The sequence below is a fragment of the Danio aesculapii genome, chromosome 18 (genome assembly GCF_903798145.1).
Source record: "Danio aesculapii chromosome 18, fDanAes4.1, whole genome shotgun sequence".
Lineage (NCBI taxonomy): Eukaryota > Metazoa > Chordata > Actinopteri > Cypriniformes > Danionidae > Danio > Danio aesculapii.
In genome coordinates, this window is record NC_079452.1 from 16,227,792 (window position 1) to 16,254,388 (window position 26,597).

The window sequence follows — 26,597 nt, forward strand, 5'->3', positions numbered from 1 at the left end:
TAGAAAGTCCATGTGATTAAACTTCAGTAAAGTTGTAGTTATTTTGTTCTTAACCATTTGATCATTGTTGAAGTTTTATAAAATTATTTTAGATTATGATAAAAAGATTTTATTCTAAAAAAATCTAAATACTTTATTTTATTAGAATAGTGTATTTTATTTACAGTATTGTGCTCAGGGTTGACACGCTTATAAAATTATTTTATATTATGATATAAAGTTTATAACATTTTTATTTAATTTATTTATTTTATTAGAATAGAATAGTTTTGGTGTCAATGTTGTAGCTGCAAATTATCTTTAAAAAATATGTTTTTTTGGATTGGCCAATTATGTAGTGTTATAAGACTTTTAAAGATGTATTTCTGGAAACAGAAAAACATTTTTTAATAGAAAGTTAATTTAAATAAACTTCGGTAAAGTTGTAGTTATTTTGTTAACCATTTGATGGTTTTTGAACCGTTATAAAATGATTTTATATTATAATAAAAAATTAATGACATTTTTTTTATTTATTAATTTTATTAGAAGAGTTTTTGGTGCATTTTTTTACAGTGCAGTTTATTATTTGGTGCATTTATATTATACTCAAGGTTTCTACGATTCTTGAAAGTGCTTGAAATTCAGACATGAATTCAAGCCCTGAAAAGTACTTAAAAACAAACAGAGGTTCTTGAAAGTGATAAAATAACACCGTAACGTATTCAAGCAATCAAAACGGAATAAATATATAAAGAAATTATTAATTTAAAATCTTAAATTGAAATCTTGTACAAGAACTATAAAAAATAATGCACATTTGAACAATATTTCACAAACTACATTTGAACATTACCAGTATTGCATTCAACAAATTGAAAATTATTGGTGCTTTAAACAGTCCTTGAAACTGCTCGTCATGAAAGAGTGAGGACCCTGTATGCTGTCAAATGTTGTTTAATATGTCACATATTATGACATGTAATAGCCAATGACGTGTGTAAATACCCAAATATTACTACAATGCAAATTAAGGGGGGAAAAAAGCATTTTTTGAGGAAAAATGTTGACAAACTGCTTCTTTTGGGTTTCTAGGTTGCAACACATGCGATGGACAGCACTTTACTGAAATACAGCGCAAAGGACTATTTCTTTAAAGCCGCACTCTGTCACTTCTGTGTTGACATGCTGAACGCTAAGGTATGAATCACACTGTTTAGGGCTAGCTGACGTACAGCAGGTGTTTTGTTTTCAGTCCCTCATTATTCTTGTCTTTGATGTCACCCCTTGCAGCTTGCCCTTCAGAAATACGAAGAAATGTTTCCAGCCTTCTCAGATTCTCGTGAATGCAAACTCATGAAGGTAAAACTTAATCTCAAGTTCAAGTGCTTGTAAATGACAAACCTTTAATTTACCCTAAGTGTGTATTTAGGGTTTCTTAGAAGGCCATTATTCACCATTCCACAATGTAAGACCTTAAATGGATAATTCCCTCACTTATGTTATATAAAACCTTGACTTTTTCAAATTGCGAAACCATGCCTGCCATAAAACAGCAGTGACATTATTATTTTTTTTTTAAATGATTAAATTTTAAACATTTATCATAAATTAATTTCAAACATCACTACTATTATTTGTTTTTCCTAACTGAATCACCAACCTTTTGATAATAAATATTTTGTAATGTGGTACTAAAATACACTCTCCGGCCACTTTCTTAGGTAATAATAGGTACACCTTACTAGTACTGGGTTGGACTACCTTTAGAACTGCCTTAATCCTTCGTGGCATAGATTTAACAAGGTATTGGAAATATTCCTCAGAGATTTTGACATGATAGCATCATGCAGTTGCTGCAGATTTGTCAGCTGCACATCCATGGTCCACCACATCCCAAATGTATTGGATTGAAATCTGGTGACTGTGGAGGCTATTTGAGTACAGTGAAGTCATTGTCATGTTCAAGAAACCAGTCTAAGATGGTTCGCGTCAATGACATGGTGCCTTATCCTGCTGGAAGTAGCCATCAGAAGATGGGTACACTGTGGTCATAAAGGGATGGACATGGTCAGCAACAATACTCAGATAGGCGATTGGTACTAATGGGCTCAAAGTGTGCCAAGAAATTATCCCCCACACCATTACACCACCTCCACCAGCCTGGATCGTTGATACAAGGCAGGATGGATCCATGCTTTCATGTTGTTGACGCCAAATTCTGACCCTACCATCCGAATATTGCAACAGAAATCGAAACTCATCAGACCAGGCAACATTTTTCCAATATTCTATTGTACAATTTTGGTGAGCCTGTGTGAATTGTAGCCTCAGTTTCCTGTTCCTAACTGACAGGACTGGCACCTGGTGTGGTTTTCTGCTGCTGTAGCCCATCCGCCTCAAGGTTGGACGTGTTGTGTGTTCAGAGATGCTCTTCTGCCTTTTTATCAGCTCGAACCAGTCTGGCCATTCTCCTCTGACATCAACAAGGCATCCACAGAACTGCTGCTCACTGCATAGTTTCTATTTTTCTGACCATTCTCTGTAAACTATAAAGATGGTTGTGTGTGAAAATCCCAGTAGATCAGCAGCTTCTGAAATACTCAGACCAGCCTGTCTGGCACCAACAATCATGCCATATTCAAAGTCACTTAAATCACCCTTTCTTCCCTATTCTGATGCTCAGTTTGAACTGCAGCAGATTGTCTTGACTATGTCTATGAATTTTTGACAGTATTTCCTATAATTATTTTCCTCTGGAGAAAGTCTTATTTGTTTTATTTCAGCTAGAATAAAAGCAGTTTTTAATTTTTTAAAAACATTTTAAGGTCGGTAGGTGAGTGGGTCACATTTATAAACTCCTAATCATCAAAATAAAGAACCAAGCCTCTGCTTTTAAGCCAAAAAATCTTAATGTGTTCAAGTTTTATCTCCCTTTTAATACAGGTTTCAACAGAAATATATATGCTTCTCCGGTTTAACACATTTGCTGGAGATTAACAGCAGATTACAAAGTCGGCTTTATAGAAAATTGTGCATGTGACTTATTGTTCAGCCCTAGTTCAAAGTAAATAAATAATTACATTAATATTAATCAGTAAATAATCAAAACTGTAGGTAAAATCTTCAATTATTCGAGTCAGAATTATTACCTGTAATTTTTCATTTTCTTTTTTGAATATTTACCAAATTATGTTTAAGCTGGATATTTAAGGATTTTTTCACAGTGTTTCCTATATATTTTTTTTTCTTCTGGAAAAAGTCTTATGTTTTATTTCAGCGAGAATAAAAGCAGTTTAAAATTTTTAAAACTGGTAGAAAATGGTCAATCTACTTGCTCTACAAGTGTGTTCATGAAAATACAGACAAAGAAGCATAATATAATACGACAATATCAGTTTGCAACATCAAGCAGCATAACGAGCTGTTTTTAACGTCAAAAAATGAATGGAAGTGAATGAGACCGGAAGTCTTAAGCCAAAAAGATTCAAATGGCTGCGCCCACTCATACGCAAAGAATAAAGTGAATAGAAACTATATAAACAAGCGTATTGACAACACAAAAAGTGCAACAGTCTAACCATATCATTTTTTCATAGTCATTTTTAATTTATTTCATTTAATATTAACCTCACTTAATAAGAATGGCGGGCACAATGTTTATAGCACAAGACTATTTTTGGTTTTTGACTATTTTAATAGACTATTTTTGGAGACCGCCACTTGGAGCGCCTATGTTCAGTCTTAGTCTTTATTTTTAATGTACGTGAGTGCTGTAAAGGTGTCAAAGTTTAACATTGTACTGTAAAATCAGCCTTCTGCTACTTACACTATTGCTGTGTCGTTAATCTAGCGTATTAACCCCAGGGGTCACAATCCAGTGGAAAAAGAATTGAAAGGCTGAAGGCTTTTTATTTACATGATGTTTTTTGTGTAACTATTAAAATAATATCTTTATCTTCTGTAGGTTATGCATAAAATATGGTCATTCTAATAGGATTTTAACATGTATGATATTTTTTAAAAATCACCAAGCGACCCCCCCCCCCCCCCCCCCATTGTCTCGCAACCCATACTTTCGTAACCACTGGTCTACAAAACAAACCATCATTATACAATTTTTTGCCTTACCCGACTTCACATACACGCATGTATATAACTTCATCCATATCGACCGGGATGGATAATTCCACTGTTTAATCAGAAATGGTGAGATCAGTGGGTCATCTGCATATCCATGACACAACTAGAAGTTTTGTGTGTGTAAAATGATCTTTCTCAACCAGAAGAGAATAAAAAATGGTCAAAACATGAGTGATTAGATTAGTACTGCTTAATTTTTACAAGTGATCTGATCTTCACTTTCTCTGATTGTCTTTGTATTTTGCATCCGGGTGTTTGGGAGCTGACAGTTTTAACCCAAAAATCACTGGTCTGTCAGATGAAGAAGAGCCGAAGTCAAAGATTCAATCAAAGAAACCTTACTGAAGCTAGTTTGCAGTTTCATCAGCAGAAGCCAGCTTCAACACTCAGATCAACAACAGTTATACTCGTCACTAACTGCGTCATACATATAGGTGTTTTAACCTGATTGGTTGAAACACAGATAGACTTGGAAAGTGTCCAAATGTGTGTGCACAATTCTGAACAATATCTCCAATGGTTTACTTTGGCGTCAAGCATGCAAAGATCAGACACAACAGGAGGATGTTTCTCACACACATACACAAAGAATACTTATCTACTTCAAGGTTGTCTTCCTCTCTTGCAGGCATCTTATCAGAATGGTACAATAAACATCTTTTCACTGATGGCTTACTAAGCGTAAAGAATCTTAAAATAATTTATTCTCTAACACAGTAGAATTGACATCTAGCGACAGCTGTTCAAGTAGCATCAAATGTCCAGACCTCTTCGATGTGCCTGAAGATCCTGAGGAAACAAATCATTGGCATACAGAAAAAGCAATGACACGCATATCATTCCAGTGTTACTCTAAAGAGGGAGAACACTAAGGTCATCATATAATATAGGCCCTTAAACATTCGACTTTATTAATAATCATAAAGACATAGGAAAGTATAGGTGTTACTTCCTTTTGGAGTGGACATTCATCAGAAAATTCACTCCATCACGGGAGACCCAGAAGTCCAGTAACTCCTTCTGGAGATACGCTAGGGCTTTCCTTGTTGTAAGAACACAGATTGCCATAAAAACTTGTCAAAGGAGGGAAGCGTTGTCTCTTTATGAGGTATCTCATAAAAACGGTAAGGGTTAATCAAGGTGAACTTATCATTTTGAGTAATGTCTGGATTGCCAATGCCTTTTTTTAACATCTGCAATATTCATTCTGTCTCAGATATTTTTTAGTTAACAAACATCACACCTGAGATTTCAAGCAATGCCTGTTTCCTTTCTTGTTTGCTGTTCTGTCTTTTCACTTAAGCTCCAGACAAAGTGTCAGACAAGCACATTCCTAAGCAAACGCATGCATCACCCTGTGTAAATTTGTAAACCTCAGCATAAAAAAACTAAAGGATCCAGTAAAAAAATCTAAAAGATCTTGTTTAGCCAGATCAAATTTCCCAATATTCTTGATCGTATCTTCAAGTTCATTTGTTTAACCATCTGACCACGATACATTTAATTATTTAGCAGATGCCTTTATCCAAAGGGTCTAAAAAAGCACCTCAAATCACCAGAGAGCAGCAATATATTGATGCCATGACAAGTCTTAAGTTTATAAGAAAGGTTTATCAGTTTTTTTTTCTTCCTACACACAACCCTGAGCAAGGAAAAGGCAAACGGTTTTATTTAATTTTAAAGATTGTGATTGGTTTTCCAAGAAGATGGAGAAAGAGGAAGTTTTAAAAGTCTGCTTTAAGGCTGGGATACACCAAGTTGACAGTCGGCCATTAAGTGCTGTCGGGCTGTCAGCATATAGAATCGGCGATGTTGGAAGAGATGGGTCAGATTGGTTTTTCAGCAATAAATCAGACCACGAGATTAAAAACTGAAGGAATGTACCCTAGTAAACGATTCAATATAAATAGATTCAATAATTTTGCTGCATATTTGCGAACGAAATAGATTATCAGACATATTTGCATAAGCGAAACCCTTCATAGTGAATGTGCAAAAGGTACTAAACGATACTTTGTTTACGCTTTGTACGTTAGTGTCGGACGTTCTGGTTTTCTTTTGTGAAATGAGAAAACATTACTGCCAGCTCGTTTCAGTCAGCTGCCGTCTATATTAGATTAGATTAGATTAGATTCAACTTTATTGTCATTACACATGTACAAGTACAAGGCAACGAAATGCAGTTTAGGTCTAACCAGCAGTGCAATAGCAGCAAGTGCAGGATACAGGTATAAGTTATAAAAGAAACTGGAGAGACACTGAGCCTCGCGAACCGAACGCGCCGCCATCTCGTCTCGTCTATATGAGCAGCTCTTTGGTCCAGACAGGACTAGATGCGGTAACTCAGAGTGACAACAGTTGGTTTCCGTCTAGGCTAGTCCTTTGACGTCGCCTTAGTGTGTCCCAGCCTGCAAGTCTTCACTTTATTCTTTTTTTTTTCTTTTTTCAATTTTACCCTAAACTCTCTCTCTCTCTCTCTCTCTCTCTCTCTCTTACACACACACACACACACACATACACACATAGATTATATAATATATGTAGTTAAATTGTTTTTTTTTTTACTACATACAATACAGTGTATATCTCCACAGCTCATTTATCACTGTAATCTGCAAAGAGGAGATGTGTGGAAAAGTGATAATTAATATGATAATTACTTTTTTTTTTATGTTGCATTTCTGCGCTGTGTTGGAGATGTTAGTTTGGTTCTAATAGGATCAGTCATGAACATGATCACAACATGATCTAGTCTGTTGCTCCTTAACAACTGACTGTCACCCGTTGTCATCAACACTTTCCTTCTCCCTCGTAGTCTTTTGGTCAATTTATCCCCTGCAAAAAAAAACTCCTAAGCCTGTTAAAAGTCCTCCCTTCTCCTAACACCATTGACCTTATGAGCTTTTTTAAAGGGTTAAGGTAGTTTATGAATGCTTTGTGAATCTTCTTTTTAACTGCAAGGCGAAACACCCACTTTTCTAAGAATTTTGTCACTTGGAGGAACTCTTAGAACTACAAATGTTCATGAATACAGGAATGAATACCTGGTATTTTGTTCCTTCCAAAATGTTTTACTGTCCTGCAGTTTTTGTAAAAATTACCCAGACATGGAGTCTCATTTTCAGCCTCTGTCTTTTCTTGAATAATGCAAAGATAATCAAAATGTTCCCACTGAGCCATGCTTAGCAATGTGATTTAGCAATCAGCTCCTCCATTCTTAAATTGTATAAAAATTCCTACAGAATTCATTAATTTTCTTTTCGGCTTAGTCCCTTTATTAATCTGGGGTCGCCACAGCGGAATGAACTGCCAACTTATCCAGCATATTTTTTTTACGCAGCGGATGCCCTTCCATCTGCAACCCATCACTGGAAAACATCCATACACATTCATTCACACACATACACTACGGACAATTTAGCCTACCCAATTCACCTATAGCGCATGTCTTTGGACTTGTGGGGGAAACCGGAGCACCCGGAGGAAATCCACTCGAACACGGGGAGAACATGCAAACTCCACACAGAAAGGCCAACTGGCCAGCCGAGGCTTGAACCAGTGACCTTGCTGTGAGGCGAACATGCTACCCACTGCATCACCGTGCAGTCTCCTTATGAATTCAATATGCTTTATTATTTTAGTGGCTGAATAATATATCATTTAAGATCGCCAAAAACAGTTTGAAACAATGTTGTCAGACAAAACCAAACTACATTGGATCTTTGTGTTGCAATTTAAAATAGTTTAACTCTCCACAGTACTTCAAGCTTTTATCAATTCATCAAATTTAAGACACTGCCACAGTATCCCTGGAAAATCCCAATGTGTTATTGTTTTAAACAAAGTCACAGTGCGTCACAATCCCTACCCAAAATAATTCTGTGACCACACTGCATCAACTCAGATCAGTTACTTTAGAATTTCCACAAAATTATGACAACTTTTTAAATTTACAACTTTGTTTACAATGTTGTTTTACTTTAGAAACAACCCATACTGTATAACACAACGCTGCCACCATACAGTACATCATGTGATTGATTTTAAGTACTTCAGCATCTTGTCAGACTTGTAAAATACAAACACACACCAGTTTTCAATTACTTTAAAGACTTACAAGGTTAAGCACTTTACTTTCTGTTAGTTTAGAAACCATAATACCAGTCCAAACACAGCTAATGTTTCAGTTGTGTTAATAGTATCGTATAATATTAGTCATAGTATACTATAATAATGTTAATAGTAAAGTCCTGCTTTTAATGTTTGTAGAAGGCTGTTTTATGAAGTGAACTCGCTTTAAGAACTGCTTAGTTCAACTTTGCCAGAAAAAGATTTAAAATTATTAACTTATATTAATGTAATAGTCTAGTGTAATACATCTTTGTTTTTTCTTTGTTTGTCTGTTTGAATGATATTTGTCGTATTTATTCTATTTGTATTATTATAATCTTTTTCACCAAAGATAGCCAATGAAGCTGACAGCATTAGATACGATTCAATTCCAGTGCTGTGCCAGTGTACTACCAAAAGTAATGCATTACATTATTGAGTTACTCCCCAAAAAAGTAACTAGTTGGTTTCCTTGGTTACTTTTTACAATAAGTAATGCGTTACATGACTTTTGCGTTACTTTTCTTTACCTTTGCTAAGGCTTGATCTCTTTCAGAACTTGCAGGCTTTTTTTACTTCATTTTTTTAATTAGAGAGCTCTGTACTTTTTGTCTTGTTAGTTATGTAAAATCACTGTTCATTGAGACAATCCCCTTTTCCTTTTCTTTGATGTGTTCAGAATAATAAACGCATTCTCTCATTTTTTTTATTTATTATTTTTATAGGGGTTTTCACCTTTATTGATAGGACAGTGGAGATTTACAGACAGGAAAGTATGGGGAGCAGAGAGAGGGGACGGGTTCGCAAAGGACCTCGAGCCGGGAATCGAACTCGGGTCGCCGTGAGCACCTGGGTGCTATATGTCGACGCACGAACCACTGGGCTATTGGAGCCAACCGCATTCTCTCATTGAGTGTGTGGTTACTATGTTAATTTAAATTAAACAGTTTATTGTTTATTATTTTGAAAGCTAAATAATTAAAATATAAAGTAACTCACGTTACATAAAAAAAAGAACTCCAATATTATTGCTTAATTTTTTTTAAATAATGCGTTACTTTACTCATTACTTAAAGTAATATTGTTACAAAACTCTCGTTACTTGTAATGTGTTACCCCAACACTCGCCACCACATTGCATTGGGTTGATTCAGTTCCATTAGAATCTTACTTCTACTGCTAATTATCATGCTAAATTTCCTTTCTAGATTGATTTAAAATGACGTGGTTCCCTGGTAAAAAAAATATTGTATTAAGGTTTGGTGGCTCGCCAATGTAACAGAATTGTTAGGACTTCAATAACAAAAGGACATGGTTGTGTCAGAATGAACAACGAACATCCTTAGCTTAAACCATTCATACAGATTCAGTTGACTACTTGTTTACTCAGTATCTTATAGGGCTGCACGATATTGGAAAAATCTAATATTGCGATATTTTATTTTTCTACAATAAATATTGCGATATGAATTCAGTTTCACCAGATGATTTGAATAGCTCTATTTCAGAACAGTATTCAGGGACAAAAATTGGCTAATCACCATGCACAAAATGCTTTTCCTACTTTGCTTTATCTTGTTTCTAGTCCAGATATCTAAAATGTATTATGTCAATTAAAAATATTGATTTGTTGTCACCTAATTTTTCCTTAAAACAAGCAAAATTATCATTTTTGCTTTGAATTGTAGACATTTGGACTAGAAACAAGAGAAAAATAAGTAACAAAAACATTAGTAGTAGTAAAACTTTATTGTCCTTGACAGGAAATTTGTTATGGGCATCGCCATATTGCTGCAGACATTCACTAAAAACAAGCAATAAAAACAATACAAAATACAACAGTTACAAAATTTATAATGGTAATTAAGATAGACTCTTATTAAATAAACCCACTGATACAGGTACAAAGGATTTCTTATAACGGTTTAACCTACACTTTGGGACTTTATATCCATAATGTTATTAATGAATTCATGAATGCATAAATCATATGAATATGAATAATTAAATACAATTAATCTTTGTTACACCTTCAAACATCATATTTTTTGTGCACAAATGTTCTAAACTCTCTTGAAATGCTCAGTCACAGGCCTTAAAAACACATGCAATTAAAAGCCTTCACTCTATTATGGCTAAATGTAGCAGTGACACTAAAATCAAGTGTGTTCTGTAGCTCCTACTCAGCTATAACTACTATACTATACTACTACTATAACTATAACATACTCAACATTGCATTTCTTGTGATGGGTCGATTGCAGATGTGCACATTGCGATATCAATGCTGAAACAATAAATTTTGCAGCCATAGTATCTTACAGTGTAGCAACCACCGTAATAGTGGATTTATATTTCTATGATAAAGCTAGCTTATTTAAAAGTGGAATCACATTTTAGGACACTGTAAATATAACGAATTTCATTTATGCACATTAATATTTTTAAAGTTTTAATTATTGGTTAATTTGATGTACTTTTTAATTTTATTTTTAAATGTTTTATAAAATTGTTTGTTTGTATTGAAAATTATATGAATGTATATTAAATTATTCCATAATTATTCCTTCAATTAATCTAATAGTAGTACACAAATTTTGCACTAAAAATGGTTAGATATTACATAAAGGACTTCCAGTACATCTCATACACTAAATACAAAAATACACATCATTAAACATGTACACATTGACATCACCTAAATCAGTGTTTCTCAACCATGTTCCTGGAGGACCACCAGCTCTACATGTTTTAAATGTTTCCTTTGTCTGTCACACCCATTACAGGTCTTTCAGTCTCTGCTAATGAGCTACTGGTCTGAATCAGGTTTGTTTGGTTAAGGAGACAGGACAAATGTCCAGTGCTGGTGGTCTACCAGGGACGTGATTGAGAAACACTGACCTATAAAGGACTTCCAGTACATCTCATACACTAAATACACAAATACACTTCATTAAACATGTACACATTGACATCACCTATATCAGTGTTTCTCAACCATGTTCCTGGAGGACCACCAGCTCTACATGTTTTAAATGTTTCCTTTGTCTGTCACACCCATTACAGGTTTTTCAGTCTCTGCTAATGAGCTACAGGTCTGAATCAGGTTTGTTTGGTTAAGGAGACAGGACAAATGTGCAGTGCTGGTGGTCCTCCAGGGACGTGGTTGAGAAACACTAACCTATATGCTATAAAATTGCAGGTTAACTATGTTTATATATAAGAACTTAATCTGATTGTAATGCAATAATGTGCACCGTTTGTAAAGTTGCTTTGAAACAATAATTATTGTAAAAAGCGGTATACAAACACACTTGAATTGATCTGAATTGAATAAAGCTGAAATTGAAATGCTTTTCCGAACATACTAATTATTACAATTTTATCCATCGACTCCCTTGAAGTCCCTTTTACTGCTATATTTCACTGTGATACATGTATAATGTTTAGCTTGCATTTAATATCTAACAATAAACCTTAAGAGTTATTGCACTCCGACTCGCCATACTCAATTACTGAACCTTGCATGACTTTGCAAATTTTATTGTTGAGGGAACAGTACAGTATGTAAAATGAATGTTGTGTGCCTGCGGAAAGCAAGACGAAAGTATTTTAAACCGCTCTGGTATCTGCTTGAACTAAAAACTGCTTTTGAGTTTATTTGAAGCTTTTAAATGTCACGCCTGGCACAACACAGTGCACAGACAAAATAAATCAGTAAACAAATTTTCTGTCGCAGCCTTTATAATAGTCATTTTGGGCGTCAGTAATGTTTACATGTCATTTTACTTTAAGATCAAAGCATTTTTGTATGCTTGAATATGCATGTCTAAGTTGGTGTGTGTACCATAATGCAATGATATGTAAAATATTCTGCTGAAAGAGAGCTCAGATGTAATGTTGTTAATTTAAATCCAATTTGTATAAAAGAAATGTTGCAGTATTGTAAATTTGACGTGTGTTTTGTATGGAGCCAGATCAGTCTCAAAAATAATACATTTACAAAATAAAATTTTTACATGCACAGCACAATTCACATTTACAAAATTCAATTTGTACATTTATAACACAATCTATATATAAAACCCACAATTCGTGAACAATTTGGATTTGTGTATTTATAAATTGTGTTTTTAATTTACGATTTGTATATTTATTCATTTTTATATAGTTTTTATTATAAGATATTAATTGGATTTGTGTATTTATGAATCGTGTTTTGAATTTCTAAGTTGGATTTGCGTATTTATGAATCGTGTTTTGAACTTACAAATTGGATTTGTGTATTCATGAATCGTATTTTGAATTTACGAATTCGATTTGTGTATTTATGAATCGTGTTTTGAATTTTTGATTTGGATATTTACAAATCGTGTTGAATTTACGATTTAGATATCTACAAATCGTGTTTTGAATACAATTTGGATATTTACAAATGTTGTTTTGAATATACGGTTTGGATATTTGCAAATCGTGTTTTAAATTTACGATTTGGATTTGTGTATTTATGAATCGTTTTTTCAATTTACGATTTGCATATTTACGAATGGGATTTGTGTATTTACGAACCGTGTTTTGAATTTACGAATTGGATTTGTGTATTTACGAACTGTGTTTTGAATTTAAGTATTGGATTTATGTATTTACGAATCGTGTTTTGAATTTACGAATAGGATTTGTGTATTTATAAATCGTGATTTGAGTTTACGAATTGGATTTGTGTGTTTACGAATTGGATTTGTGTATTTACGAATCGTGTTTTGAATTTACGAATAGGATTTGTGTATTTATGAATCGTGATTTGAATTTACAAAAATTGGATTTGTGTATTTACGAATCGTGTTTTGAATTTACGAATTGAATTTGTGTATTTACGAATCGTGTTTTGAATTTACGATTTGGATATTTACGAATCGTGTTTTGAATTTATTAATTAGATTTGTGTGTTTATAAATCATGTTTTGAATATGCGATTTGGATATTTACAAATCGTGTTTTGAATTTACGATTTGGATTTGTGTATTTACGAATTAGATTTGTGTTTATGAATTATATTTTGAACTTTCAAATTAGATTTTGTAAATGTGAATTGTGCTGTGCATGTATGAATTTTATTTTGTAAATGCATTATTTTTGAGACTGATCTGGCTCCATAGTTTTATAACAGGAGCACACTGTAGTCCTGATGGAAGGATGATGGATGAATTATGTGCCTAATTTTTTGGTTCTTGTTTGTTTTTAACAGAAACTTTTAGACGCCTTTGAGGAGCAGAATGTGGATGCGTACACAGATGCTGTAAGAATTTTTTGCCATTTTCTTTTTTTTTTTTTTTTCTCAACCTCTGTGCTAGTGCACATTGCAGAAAAAAATATTCATAGATCTGTCAAAATTTTTTCCATAACTTAGAGGGGGTGACAGACACAACCTGTCAACTTTAATCTACTATAGTGGAACTCGTTGGAAAAGCCCTGGAGTGTTACCGGGGGTTAATACAAGACTTTTTATGACTTAAAAAAGGATTATATTGTAGTCATATAAGGCCCCTCTCCCAAATATTTGTTAAACACTACACAACAGACAGTATCTTTGATAAAAAAAATACTTGGAAGAAAAAACACAATAAAACTAGAAGCAATTTGAACAAAACTGCTCCTATTCATATTTACGGTTGCCAGATTTCAAGAGTTTAAATCCTCCTCATTTCCTCTTGTTCTCTTAAAAAGCATTAATGTGTTCTTGCTTTATCTGTACCACTTTACAATATGGGACACCCAGATAATGTATTTACTTACATGAATGAGCAAACAGTGAACAATCCCCATACATAGTTCAACATTTACTAATGCATTATTATAATCCAACGCTGTGCTTGTTAACATCAGTTAATGCACCGTGAGTTAACATGAACAAACATGAATAAATACTTTAATAAATCTATTGTTCATTGTTTGTTCATGTGAATAAATACAAAAACATTAACTACGGATTCCATATTGTAAAGTGTTCTTGCAGTATCCTGGCTTCAGTGATGATCTGGAAACCGGTTTAATAATCTCCGCTTCCATTTTGATTATGTGATAGTGTCAGACAGCAATTCTGTGTTTCTTCACACAACCCTTAAAGGTCCCATAAAATAAAGTTTTTTAGATGTTAGTGTCAGTATTGTTAGTTTTCTATTAGCCAGTGCAAACAAAAACAGGGACAAAATTCATGTTTAGAAGATGTAAAACTGAAATAAACGTGTAGTTTGTCTCTTCCACCTAAATGGATCAACAGTTTTGTACTTCATACTTCAGTTTTTCATCAAATCATAACCAGTCAAATGCTCTCTAGTATCTGACATGCCCTGCTCCCTTCAAGATGCTTCTCATTTGCTTTTCATTTGATGTGCTTGAGTTTAACCACTCTCACTGCCAGAGCGGTGATAAAACAAAACACTATTGGCTGTTTTGAAAAAAGGGGAGGGGCTACACTATATCCCGCTCTCTCTTCGTGTTTCAATTGAGATTACGTCAAACATCGAATGAAAATGCGCATTTCAAAGCACTTCACTGGACCTTTAATAAAACCTAATAAATAAATGCAGTATTGGATGCTGAATCAATTTTTTATACGCAAATGATTGTTACTTTAATATAAAACATTTTTGTAATCGTTTAAATTAATATTACGAACAGAGTGTGTTCATTGGTATTAAAATAATAATAATATAAATCAGGAAAATAGATTGAAAAGGTTAGTGTACCTTGTGAACACTTTACAATAAGGTTGTATTAGTTAAAGGGGCTGTACGTTTTTGACTCTTCTAGAGCATAAAAATACCAAAATATGTTTGCAGATATTTAAGAAACATGCTAAATGAGCATTCTTGTTTATCAGAAAACAATGCTGAAGTCAGATATTCTGCTTTAAATGTGTGTTACATGCCGGAACCTTGTCTTTGTTTTGGTTCTTGTAACCCGCCCAATGCCAGTTTAGCCAGTTATATTTCAGCACCTTGGGTTGCCTCGGTGGAAAACGGCAATTTTCATTCATTCAGGCATGAGGGCTCTCAAAGTACGCAACCGCAACCAAAATGCAACCTCCAGTGGACAGTAGCAGACTCTGAAATGAGACGCAGATTCAGAGTTCCACATAAGGTAGTTATTAATTAACAAATAAAATATATATATTACGAGCTTGAACATTAGGTGTGCAGGTTAGATTGTAACCCCCGTGTCCTAATAACATGCTTTGTGACGAGATTTACAGTGATACGCAATTTGGATGTTTGCATCTGACGAAACATGACAAATTTAAATACAGCCATTCATAAATTCCAGGTGTTGGTTACGCAAGCCTGATAAAGGTGACCCATACCGTACTGTACCAGTCAGTAGAAATGAGCCATTAATGCAATTACTAACATGAACAATACATTTATTACAGTATTGTATATGTCAGTTGGTGAAAATACAGTTGTTCATTGTTAATTCATGCTAAGTGCATTAATGTTATCAAGCATGAATTTGCATGTTAATAATGTAGTAGTAAAACTTAAACTATGATTAATGAATGCTGTACAAGTGTTTTTCATAATTAGTTCATGTTAGTGAAAACATTAGCTAATAAAACCTTATTGTAAAGTGTGACCAATTTGACAATTACGTAAAGAGATTGAAATTTTTGCAACTAAAAACTGCATTGTTTGAAAAATGAGTGAAAAATATGCTATTTTAAAAACGTGACCATCCAAATATCTTTGTTTGTAGCTTCACTAAATTAAATAGCATGTATAATTTGCTGCAGAATAATTGTGATAACCTGTTTAACCATTATGAGTTTTCATTGACTAAAATTCCCAGACTTTTACTCGGCTGAAACATGACTAAACATAAAATAAAATATTGGGAGAGGTTAAATTAATTTGATAAAAATTAAAAGAACAAAATTAACACTCATTTCAGTTGACCATTGAATGTGTCATGCGAGAGTCTTATTAGAGCAGTTTCAGCAGAAACAAGTTCTTTCAACACACCACGCCTATTTAAAATATCCATCACATCAATTAAATTGATTAATGCTGTCAATCATTTTCGCTTTCACTATAATTTCACTCAGGTGAAGGAGTACGACACCATCTCACGGTTGGATCAGTGGCTTACAACCATGCTGCTTCGTATCAAGAAGAACATACAGGACGAAGAAAACGGCCTTCGCTAAAACCTCCCTTTCGCTTCTGCTTTTTTTTTTTTTTGGGCCGACTATCACCATCTCTCTCATTTACCAGCCACTCGACTCTCAGTGCCTTAATTTCCACACTTTACCTCAAACAAATCTCTCTCTTACATGGCATGCTGCTCAAACATGGACACAGCCGCACCACCAGACCCCTTAAAGAACACTAAATAAAGAAAGGCTGGGTGTTTAAATGGGATTTGATTTGATTTGGGGGAGTTTGTGCACGAGACGTAAAACCAACTACATTAATATTTGGTGTGCTGTGCACGCCTACTTTCAGAAGTGCCTTGTGCTCTGGCTGACGTAGAGCACCTGTACTCCTGAGCACAAACAACCCTTTGTTCAATCTATTAACCTCTTTAGTGGAGATATATTTTAAATACCAAATCTTGTATCCCTGCATATTTTTGCTTGCTGATTTGTGCATGGACTAATCTCGAAATATGATTTGAAATGCTGTTCGTTTTTTTTTTTTTGTATTTTGACATAAGAGAGTAAAAGAAAGACTGATTCAGACTATATTGTGATTTCATTGCCTCCTAAAAATGACTATTTGATGGAGTAAAATTACTTTTGATTTGATAATTATTATATATTACAATTACTTTTGGTATTAATTTATTGTCGTTTATTTGTAATTACACAATTTGACATGTTAGAATTGTTCATTTCTGATTTAAACTAGGATTGGCCATGTCTTATGTTTTTTTAATGTGTGTGTGTTATTCTGGTTGGAATTTTGTTCACATTCAGATCACAAATGAAAATTTAACAGGGTTTCCGCGGCATCTTAAAATGTCTTAAATATCAAAAACTAAAATTAAGACCTTAAAAAGTCTTAAATTAACTGAAATAATGTATTGTAGGTCTTAAATCATTAAACAGGTCTCAATTTTCCTATGTCCATGCAAAGCTACCCAATCCAATCACTAACAATCCATCTAAAAATATATTTATAACTCTATTTACCAAAATATTTGGCTTTATTTATTAATTCGTTTTTTTAAAGAAAAGTTATGTTGGGAAAAAATGTGTATGTAACTAGTATTTGCTTGTTTTGACACATTATTTAAAATATGTGGCTTAGAAATAACAAATTAAAAAGTTTGGCATGGGGTGAGTACTGTAAATATACACTACCCGACAAAAGTCTTGTCGTCAATCCCAATCTTAAGAGCAACAAATAATATCTTGACTTCTAGTTGATCATTTGGAAAAGTGGCAGAATGTAGATTTTTCTGATGAATCATCTGTTGAACTGCATCCCAATCTTCACAAACACTACAGAAGACCTATTGGAACCCGCATGTACCCAAGATTCTTACAGAATCAGTCAAGTTTGGTGAAGGAAAAATCATGGTTTGGGGTTACATTCAGTATGGGGGTGTGCGAGAGGTCTGCAGAGTGGAACGCAACATCAACTTCCTGAGGTATCAATACATTTGTGCTGCCCATTACATTACAAACCACAGGAGACGGCAAATTCTTCAGCAGGATAACGCTCCTCATACTTCAGCCTCCACATCAAAGTTCCTGAAAGCAAAGAAGATCAAGGTGCTTCAGGATTGGCCAGCCCAGTCACAAGACATGAACATTATTGAGCATGTTTGGGGTAAGATGGAGAAGGCATTGAAGTTGAATCCAAAGAATCTTGATGAACTCTGGGAGTCCTGCAAGAACGCTTTCTTTGCCATTCCAGATGACTTTATTAATAAGTTATTAGAGTCATTGCAGAGATGTATGGATGCAGTCCTCCAAGCTCAAGGGAGTCATACACAATATTCATTCTTTTTCCACTGCAGCATGACTTTATATTCTATACTGGACATTATTTCTGTTAAGTGACAAGACTTTTGTCTAAGCAAAGTCAGACCTTACTGTCCTAATTAAATAATTAAAAATCAAGGCATGATCGTATTTTATTTGGGTAAAATAAGTATAATCTAGAGGACTTTGCCTTTCATATAAGCCACTTCTGATTCCAAATGATCAACTAAAAGACAAGTTATTATTTGTTATTCTTAAAACTTGGATAAGCGACAAGACTTTTGTCAGGTAGTGTGATTTAAAAAAATAATATCTTGTGGGACCAACCAGGCAAAATCCCTAGTGTTTGGTTCTGTATAAGTCTGAAGTTTCATTCATAATGCTCTTAAAAAGGTCTTTAAACGTCTTAAATATGATGTGAAGTCTGCAGAAACCCTGATTTAAAGTGGGCTATTATTGAAGTCATAATAATTAGCCCCCCAGTTTTTTTTTTCCCCAATTTCTGTTTAACGGAGATATATTTTAAAACACATTTCTAAACATAATAGTTTTAATAACTGATTTCTTTTATCTTTGCCATGATGACTGTGTATAATATTTTACTAGATATTTTTAAGACTAGTATTCAGCTTAAAGTGACATTTAAAGACTTAACTTTAATTAGGCAAATTCGGGTTATTAAGCAAGTCATTGTATAATGATAGTTTGTTCTGTAGACAATTGAAAAAATATTGCTTACGGGGGCTGATAAAATTGACCTTAAAATGGATTTAAAACATTTAAATTGCGTTTATTCTAGCTGAAATAAAATAAATATGGCTTTCTCCAGAAGAAAAAAATATTGGAAATACTGTGAAAAATGTCTTAGGGAAGAAGAAAAACTATGTATCTTTTGTGGTAGACATGGGACAATAAAATGGCAAATAGTTTGCATACCTTCACACACCCAGCCCACACACACAATGTGTGCGTTGTAATGTTGTTTCACCAGTAATAATAGGGCAGTAGGTAATATTGAAGTTTTGGATTAGTCTCTCATCGGGGTGTTTTGCGAGCTATTGAAGCAGGGTGGGATGTGTTTTCAGAGCTCTTTCTGTTGCTGGTCTACTCTATTATTAAAGTCCTGTTCAAGGAAAGTCTGAATATAATTGGCACCCATATTTGCAGTGCCTCAGGGCAGGTATTTTGGTATGCAGTGCCTGATCACCTGTGTTTCCTGAGTTGCTGTTGTCCATGTTGTCATTGTAAACATGATTATGTGTAAATCCTCTGCCATGACCTTATGGTATTGTAAAGTATCCACTAAATGTGCACTTCAGGATCTCAGTGAAAGATTGACGTACTGTTTTCAAGTAATATGAAGAAGCACATACTACTATAGTATGGAATTGTGTGATTTTTTGGGCACAAGCAAGTCATCTATTCCTGTATATAATCCTTAAATCCCAAAAACTCACTTGTACACTGAAAATTAAATTGCTTTTTTTTTTCAAATCTGCAACATAATCTAAAACGAACTGTCCCAATTGCAAAATGGTTATGTCCTATGATCAAATATAGCATTAAAAAGCTGATATTCTAGGGTGTAACTTCCAATGTGTATATTTCTTAGGCTCTGTGAGGACCTGAACGGTATAGTTCCCCCCAAAATTAATATTTACTATTCACTTATCCTCAAGTAGTTCTAAACACATACATCAAGGGACTTCAACAGAGTGTAAACATCTTGATGGTTCTGTGGGTTTCGTCTATCAAATCCGATCTTAATTTGGATTCTCTGTTGGATTCAGATCAGGTGATTGGCTGGGCCATTCTACAGCTTGATTTTCTTTCTCTGAAAGAATTTAAGAGTTTCCTTGGCTGTGTTTTGAATCATTGTCTTACTGAAATGTCCACCCTGGATTCATCTTCATCATCCTGACAATGTAGATGTTGGACTGAAGCAGCAAATATTCTTTTACAATGAGGAAGAGCAGAGGGTTGCTGAAGAACTACTAAGCGATTTCAGCTGCTCATTAAGCTTTCCATGCCTTTCTACACCTCCTTTTCTTCATGTGTTCAATACTTCTTCCTGTGTCATTTAATTTTATTTTGAAAAAAAAAAAAAAAACAGATAACATAAGTACAAGGAGAAGCCAATACTATGGAAGTCAATTCTTACCGGCTTCCAAATATCTTCTTTTGGGTTTATTTTTGGGTGGACTGTCACTTTAAGCTGTACTTAACTCTGACATTTGTTATGACTGTTGCATTTCACCCTGTAGCAGTAGTTACACAGTACTCAGCATTGTTTGTGAAGCAACTATTAGCCTTGAATTATTCAACATGATGACATGTGGTGCGCTCTAATCAGTGGTTATTTAAAAAAATTGCATTATCATTTCACACCTTTATTCTCCATCACAGTTTCCATTCTCCTGAAAATGGTCTGTTGACATCTCTGTTCAAAGCCCCTCCCTCAGAAATATTCTATGAGCTCTGACTTGTTCCCATTCACTACTACAAGCTCATGAATCAGGCCTGGGGCAGGAATTTTGTAAATTTTAAGGTTGGCAATGTCACAAAACTAGGAGAAAGCTCATTGTAGTGCCCGACAATGGCTTGTTGGCTCTAAATAGCAAATTCTGCAAAAAAAAAAACTCCCTGAATTGAGCTTTGAGCGCTATAAATCACAAACTTCCCATACACACACACACACACACACACACACATATATATATACATATATATATATATATATATATATATATATATATATATATATATATATACACACATACATACATACTGTACACACTCAATGGCCACTTTATAAGGTACACCTTTTTAGTTCCGGGTTGGACACCCTTTTGTCTTCAGAACTTAATCCTTTGTGGCATAGATTCAAGGTACTGGAAATATTCCTCTGAAATTTTGGTCCATATTGATATTGACATGATAGCGTCACACAGTTGCTGCAGATTTGTCGGCAGCACATCCATAATGCGAATCTCGCGTTCCACCACATCCCAAAGGTGCTCTATTGGATTGAGATCTGGTGACTGTGGAGGCCATTTGAGTACAGTGAACTCATTGTCATGTTCAAGAAACCAGTCTGAGATTATTCTAATTGGGCCAAAGTGTGCAAAGAAAATATCCCCCACACCATTACAACACCTGCACCAGTCTGAACCGTCGATACAAGGCAGGATGGATTTATGCTTTCATGTAGTTGACACCAAATTCTGACACTACCATGCGAATGTTTCAGCAGAAATCGAGACTCATCAGACCAGGCAACATTTTTCCAATCTTCTATTGTCCAACTTTGGTGAGCCTGTGTCAACTGTAGCTTCAGTTTCCAGTTCTTAGCTGACAGGAGTGGCACCCAGTGTGGTTTTCTGCTGCTGTAGCCCATCCGCCTCAAGGTTGGACGTGTTGTGTGTTCAGAGATGCTCTTCTGCAGACCTCGGTTGTAACGAGTGGTTATTTGAGTTACTGTTGCCTTTCTATCAGCTGGAACCAGCCTGGCCATTCTCCTCTGACCTCTGGCATCAACAAGGCATTTGCAACCACAGAACTGCCGCTCACTGGATATTTTCTCTTTTTCTGACTATTTTCTATAAACCCTAGAGATGGTTGTGTGTGACAATCCCAGTAGATCAGCAGTTTCTAAAATACTACCAGCCCGTCTGGCACCAACAACCATGCCACCATCAAAGTCACTTAAATCACCTTTCTTCTCCATTCTGATGCTCGGTTTGAACTGCAGCAGATCGTCTTGACCATATCTACGTGCCTAAATGCATTGAGTTGCTGCCATGTGATTGGCTGATTAGGAATTTGCATTAATGAGCAGTTGGACAGGTGTACCTAATAAAGTGGCCCATAAAGACATGAGAAAGAATTTATAGTATGTTAGAACTCCATTCATATTCATGCCATGAAGAAGTTCAAAATGTAGCGATAACTCAAGACACCTGATTGTAGATGCACCAAAGTGACTATAGCAGTTAGCAATTGGCTCTTTTAACTGGAAGGCAGGACTTGCATCTTCTTCCATACAAAGTGATATATGTGCACAATGTTTATAATTCTGCAGTAGGCTATTTGTGGTTTGTTTTTATCCAAATAAGCTATTCTTGGTTTCTGGGGTCATTTCCTTCTCAGTTTTTAAAGCAAGCCATAAGGCAGTTTCCATACATCTCTGCAATGACTCAAATAACTTTTAATAAAGTCAACTGGAATGGCAAAGAAAGCGTTCTTGCAGGACTCCCCTCCATCTTACCCCAGACATGCTCAATAATGTTCAAGTCTAGTGACTGGGCTGGCCAATCCTGAACCACCTTGAGCTTCTTTGCTGTTGATGTTGCCATTCACTCTGCAGATCTCTCGCACACCCCAATACTGACTTGACTGATTTCTGTGACAATCTTGGGTCCATACGGGTTCCAGTAGGTCTTTGCAGTATTTGTGATGAATGGGATGCAGTTCAGCAGATGATTCATCAGAAAAACCTGCCTTCTGCCACTTTTCCAAATGATCAACTAGAAGTCAAGTTATTATTTGTTGCTCTTATAACTGGGATCAACAACAAGACTTTTGCCAGGTATCGTATTTACTTTCATGTTTGCTTAAATTTAGGGTGCGAATTATACATTAACGATCACGGGGTCAACTTTTTTCTGTAATATTTTGTGTAATACATGCTTCAGTGAATCAAATTAAATGACATCTATTTTATTAATGCAACATATTTAATTTTTGAGATACATTGTGCATTCTGACCTACAATATCCTGTGATTAGCCAACACAATCTCACTGCAATTCATAACTTTTTGCTTTAGTGGTGAATTCGTATGAATTTGTACGATCTCATTTGTACGATTTAGTACGATTTCCTCATCCCTCAATGACAGTTGGGTTTAGGGGCGGGGTTCGGTGCCACGCCTCCTTTTTAAAGAGCCCATATTATACATGAAATAGGGTCATATTTAGGTTGTAAGGGTCTCCAACAACAGTCTAATATGCATGCAAGGTCATAAAACACTTTGATGGTCTTATAATCTGCATTTATTTTTACCTAATTGTCCCAACGACTCCCATATGAATCGTTCAGCGATTCATTTGTTCCCAACCCCCTCCTCAGCGCGAAGCTTATCTGCGCTGATTGGACCGATGACAGCCTGCTGCGATTGGTCGACAGTGACAGGCTTCAGCACGAGACAGAGTGAAATGCCCAGCTGGTAATCAACTATATAAAAGTAGTCACAGTGCACACGCGCTTCATAGTGTAAGGCTTTTTTCACACACACACACACAACCCTCCTCAGAAGAACTGGGGGAAGCGACGCGAGTCTCTCTGTCTCTCTCTCTCTCACACACACACACACACACAACGCTCCTCAGAAAAACTAGGGAAAGTGACGCGAGTCTCACTCTCTCTCTCTCTCTCTCTCTCACACACACACACACAACGCTCCTCAGAAGAACTAGGGAAAGCGACGCGAGTCTCCTAGCCTCTCCCTCTCCCTCTCTCACACACACACACAACGCTCCTCAGAAGAACTAGGGAAAGCGACGCGAGTCTCTCTCTCTCTCTCTCTCTCTCACACACACACACACACAACGCTCCTCAGAAAAACTAGGGAAAGCGACGCGAGTCTCTCTCTCTCTCTCTCTCTCTCTCTCTCTCTCTCACACACACAACGCTCCTCAGAACTAGGGAAAGCGACGCGAGTCTCCTGTCTCCTAGCTTACGATCGCCATAGCAACGACAAACGGCAGTGGAACGCGAGCTCACAAAAGCCTTTAACGTTAAATCCGTAAACAAAGCGGCACGCGTCGCGTTTTCAACGTGGCTTACATGTGATAAGAGAATATAAAGAGTAACCGCGTGTACTGTACCAGGTTAACAAGTAACAAAACACAATAAATACATAATTTGCAAGCTAGAGTAAACAAGGCAACAATTTTAATCGCACTTACTTACACTAGTGAATAAACCTCAACCACTGACTCTTCACAGTTTCATCTTTGGGTAGAGACTGTCAATATTATCCATCTGAGCACAGCGTGACTTCATTGGACCGGCGGCGTCTGTGTGTTTGTCTAGTGTTTTTTCTGTGTTAGTGGGCGGGGCCGCAGGTTTCAAATCTCCCTGGTTTGCGCGCGTAACTACTGGCGAGGCTTGTGTTTCGTGGCTGCGTCATCGCGAAACACCTAATGACTCGTTATCAAGACGACTCGTTTGAAGCACTATGAGTCGACTCTTTTATAGATGAATCAATAGTTTTAAACACTGTACACTTACAGATTTAAGCCTTAGCTGGATATTTCACTTCACTTAGAGCTGTGTTACACACTACATGGAAGGGCATTTTCAAAAACCCATAATATGGGCTCTTTAAAATCATAGCGACATTTTTGTATGCCTGAACTCGTACAAATTAGCCACTAAACTGGCAAAACGTAAAATAGTTACGTTTCCTTGTAAAATCAGGCTGGATTAGCCATTGTAGAGGTTACTGTAGGTCAGACTACAAACTATTATTTAGGGGACCGACCCCCCATTGATGTTTTCATGTCCTTCAGGGGGGATCAAATATTAATTAGGGGGGTCAATACATATTTAATTTTTCACAGTTTTGTGGGATAGTTTGTGTATTCTGACCAACAATATCCTGTGATTAGCCAACAAAATCTCACAGCAATTTGTAACTTTTTGATTTAGAGGCTAATTCGTATGAATTTGTACAATTTAGTACAATTTCCTCATCCCCCAATGACGGTTGGGTTTAGGGGCGGGGTTTGGTGCCCCGCCTCCTTTTTAAAATCATAGCTACATTTGCGTACGACTGAACTGAACGGAACGAATTAGCCACTAAACGTGAAATAGTAACGTTTCCTTGTGAAATCAGGCTGGATTAGCCATCTCAGAGGTTACTGTAGGTCAAACTATATACAAACAACGCATCTAATTTTACTTTACAAGAGAAAATGTTTTGTGAACACCATGTCTATCGGTTTAGATTAATTGACGCGATTATGCATTAACAATGGTATATTATACCATATAGGGGTGGTCAAATGTATATTTATATTATCAATTATTTACTTAGTAATATTTTTAAGCATCGATGTTGTAATGTAACTCAAATATAATCAGTTAAATAGACTTGAGCACCCATTTGGTTGTAAAAAGCATAATAAAATAGACAAGACAAGAGAGCAAGACAGCTTAAGCGCAGGCACTGTCATTAGCAGCATGCTAGCGCATAAATTCCACTGAAAATACTGGGATAAAAATCATTTCCATATTTTAAAGTCATTGTGCGGAAAAATATAATTTAACGCAGTGCTTCTTGTTTGGTCTGATACCCACTTTATTTAGCATCTCAGCCAGAAGATTGCTGTTTCATGAAGAAATCAGATCTTAAACGCTGCGATTTTTTATGGGATGACAATTAACCGGAAGCCCTGGGGCTGGCTGAATGAAACTTAAAGTCCGTATGCATATACCCCCTAAACCCGTCTGTAATTCACCCCTGCTTAAATTGCTTTAAAATCCTCGCACCACAGATTTGTTTTATGAATAATGCTGAAAGTTGTCAAGGCACATGCTTACGTTCACTAAATAACCTACAGACGAGACGTCCACACGCAGCACTTTTTCCTTCCCCAAAACAACCACTTCCTCACCACAGTGGAGGACTAAGACGAGCTCTTACCCATCAGTTTACAGTGCAAATGGAAATGGTGCAAGACATCAAAATAGAGGCGAATTAAATAGTCAAATACTTAGAGATTACATAAAATAATAATAACTTAAAATATTGTAACTTAACATTGAAGTAAAGTTGTTTTATATTCGCACATTCGTTCATTTTTGAACAGTGACAACGTTGTTTACCATGCTACTCTGAATAAAGTATGGCTAAAACAACATTATAAATATTTAATTGATTGAACAATCGATAGTCATTGGCTAATAATACGATTTCCTGATTAGAAATTGCTAAATACTATTCTGAAATTATATTATTGAGGATTAAAAATATAAAAATGTCTTTATAAAAATATAAAAATATCTTTGAAATGCTAATGCAAATAATTTGGGAAAGTGATGGTGTGTCTATTAGGTAATCTTGCGATCAGGAGCCATAATGTCTGCACTCTCACTCATTTCAGCAGGAAAACTGGTGTGTAAATACTGCTATTTTGGTTAGTTTTAAATGTTGAAACCTCCAAACGCTTGTATTGGCTTACGCACACGCTTTATGACTTTGGTGATTGCACAGGTGTGTTGGTTGATAAGCACCAATCACAGTCAGAAAGGTGTTGCTGATGGAAAAAGGGGTGAGGCCGCGTCGCGTTTGATCACTTGAGTCTGCTGAC

At 35.5% G+C, this 26,597-nt stretch overlaps 1 protein-coding gene across 1 annotated transcript in view; it reads left to right on the top strand.

Moving 5' to 3' along the window:
• The window catches only part of napab (N-ethylmaleimide-sensitive factor attachment protein, alpha b), a 32,038-nt gene extending 15,069 nt beyond the window's left edge, over window positions 1-16,969 (top strand). Inside the window, exons 8-11 of the mRNA XM_056478377.1 lie at window positions 1,075-1,179; window positions 1,273-1,341; window positions 13,478-13,528; window positions 16,334-16,969. Of these exons, the coding sequence (XP_056334352.1) occupies window positions 1,075-1,179; window positions 1,273-1,341; window positions 13,478-13,528; window positions 16,334-16,435 (327 nt within the window). The 3' untranslated portion in view covers window positions 16,436-16,969. The remainder of the gene's footprint in view (window positions 1-1,074; window positions 1,180-1,272; window positions 1,342-13,477; window positions 13,529-16,333) is intronic.
• Window positions 16,970-26,597: the final 9,628 nt, after the last annotated feature.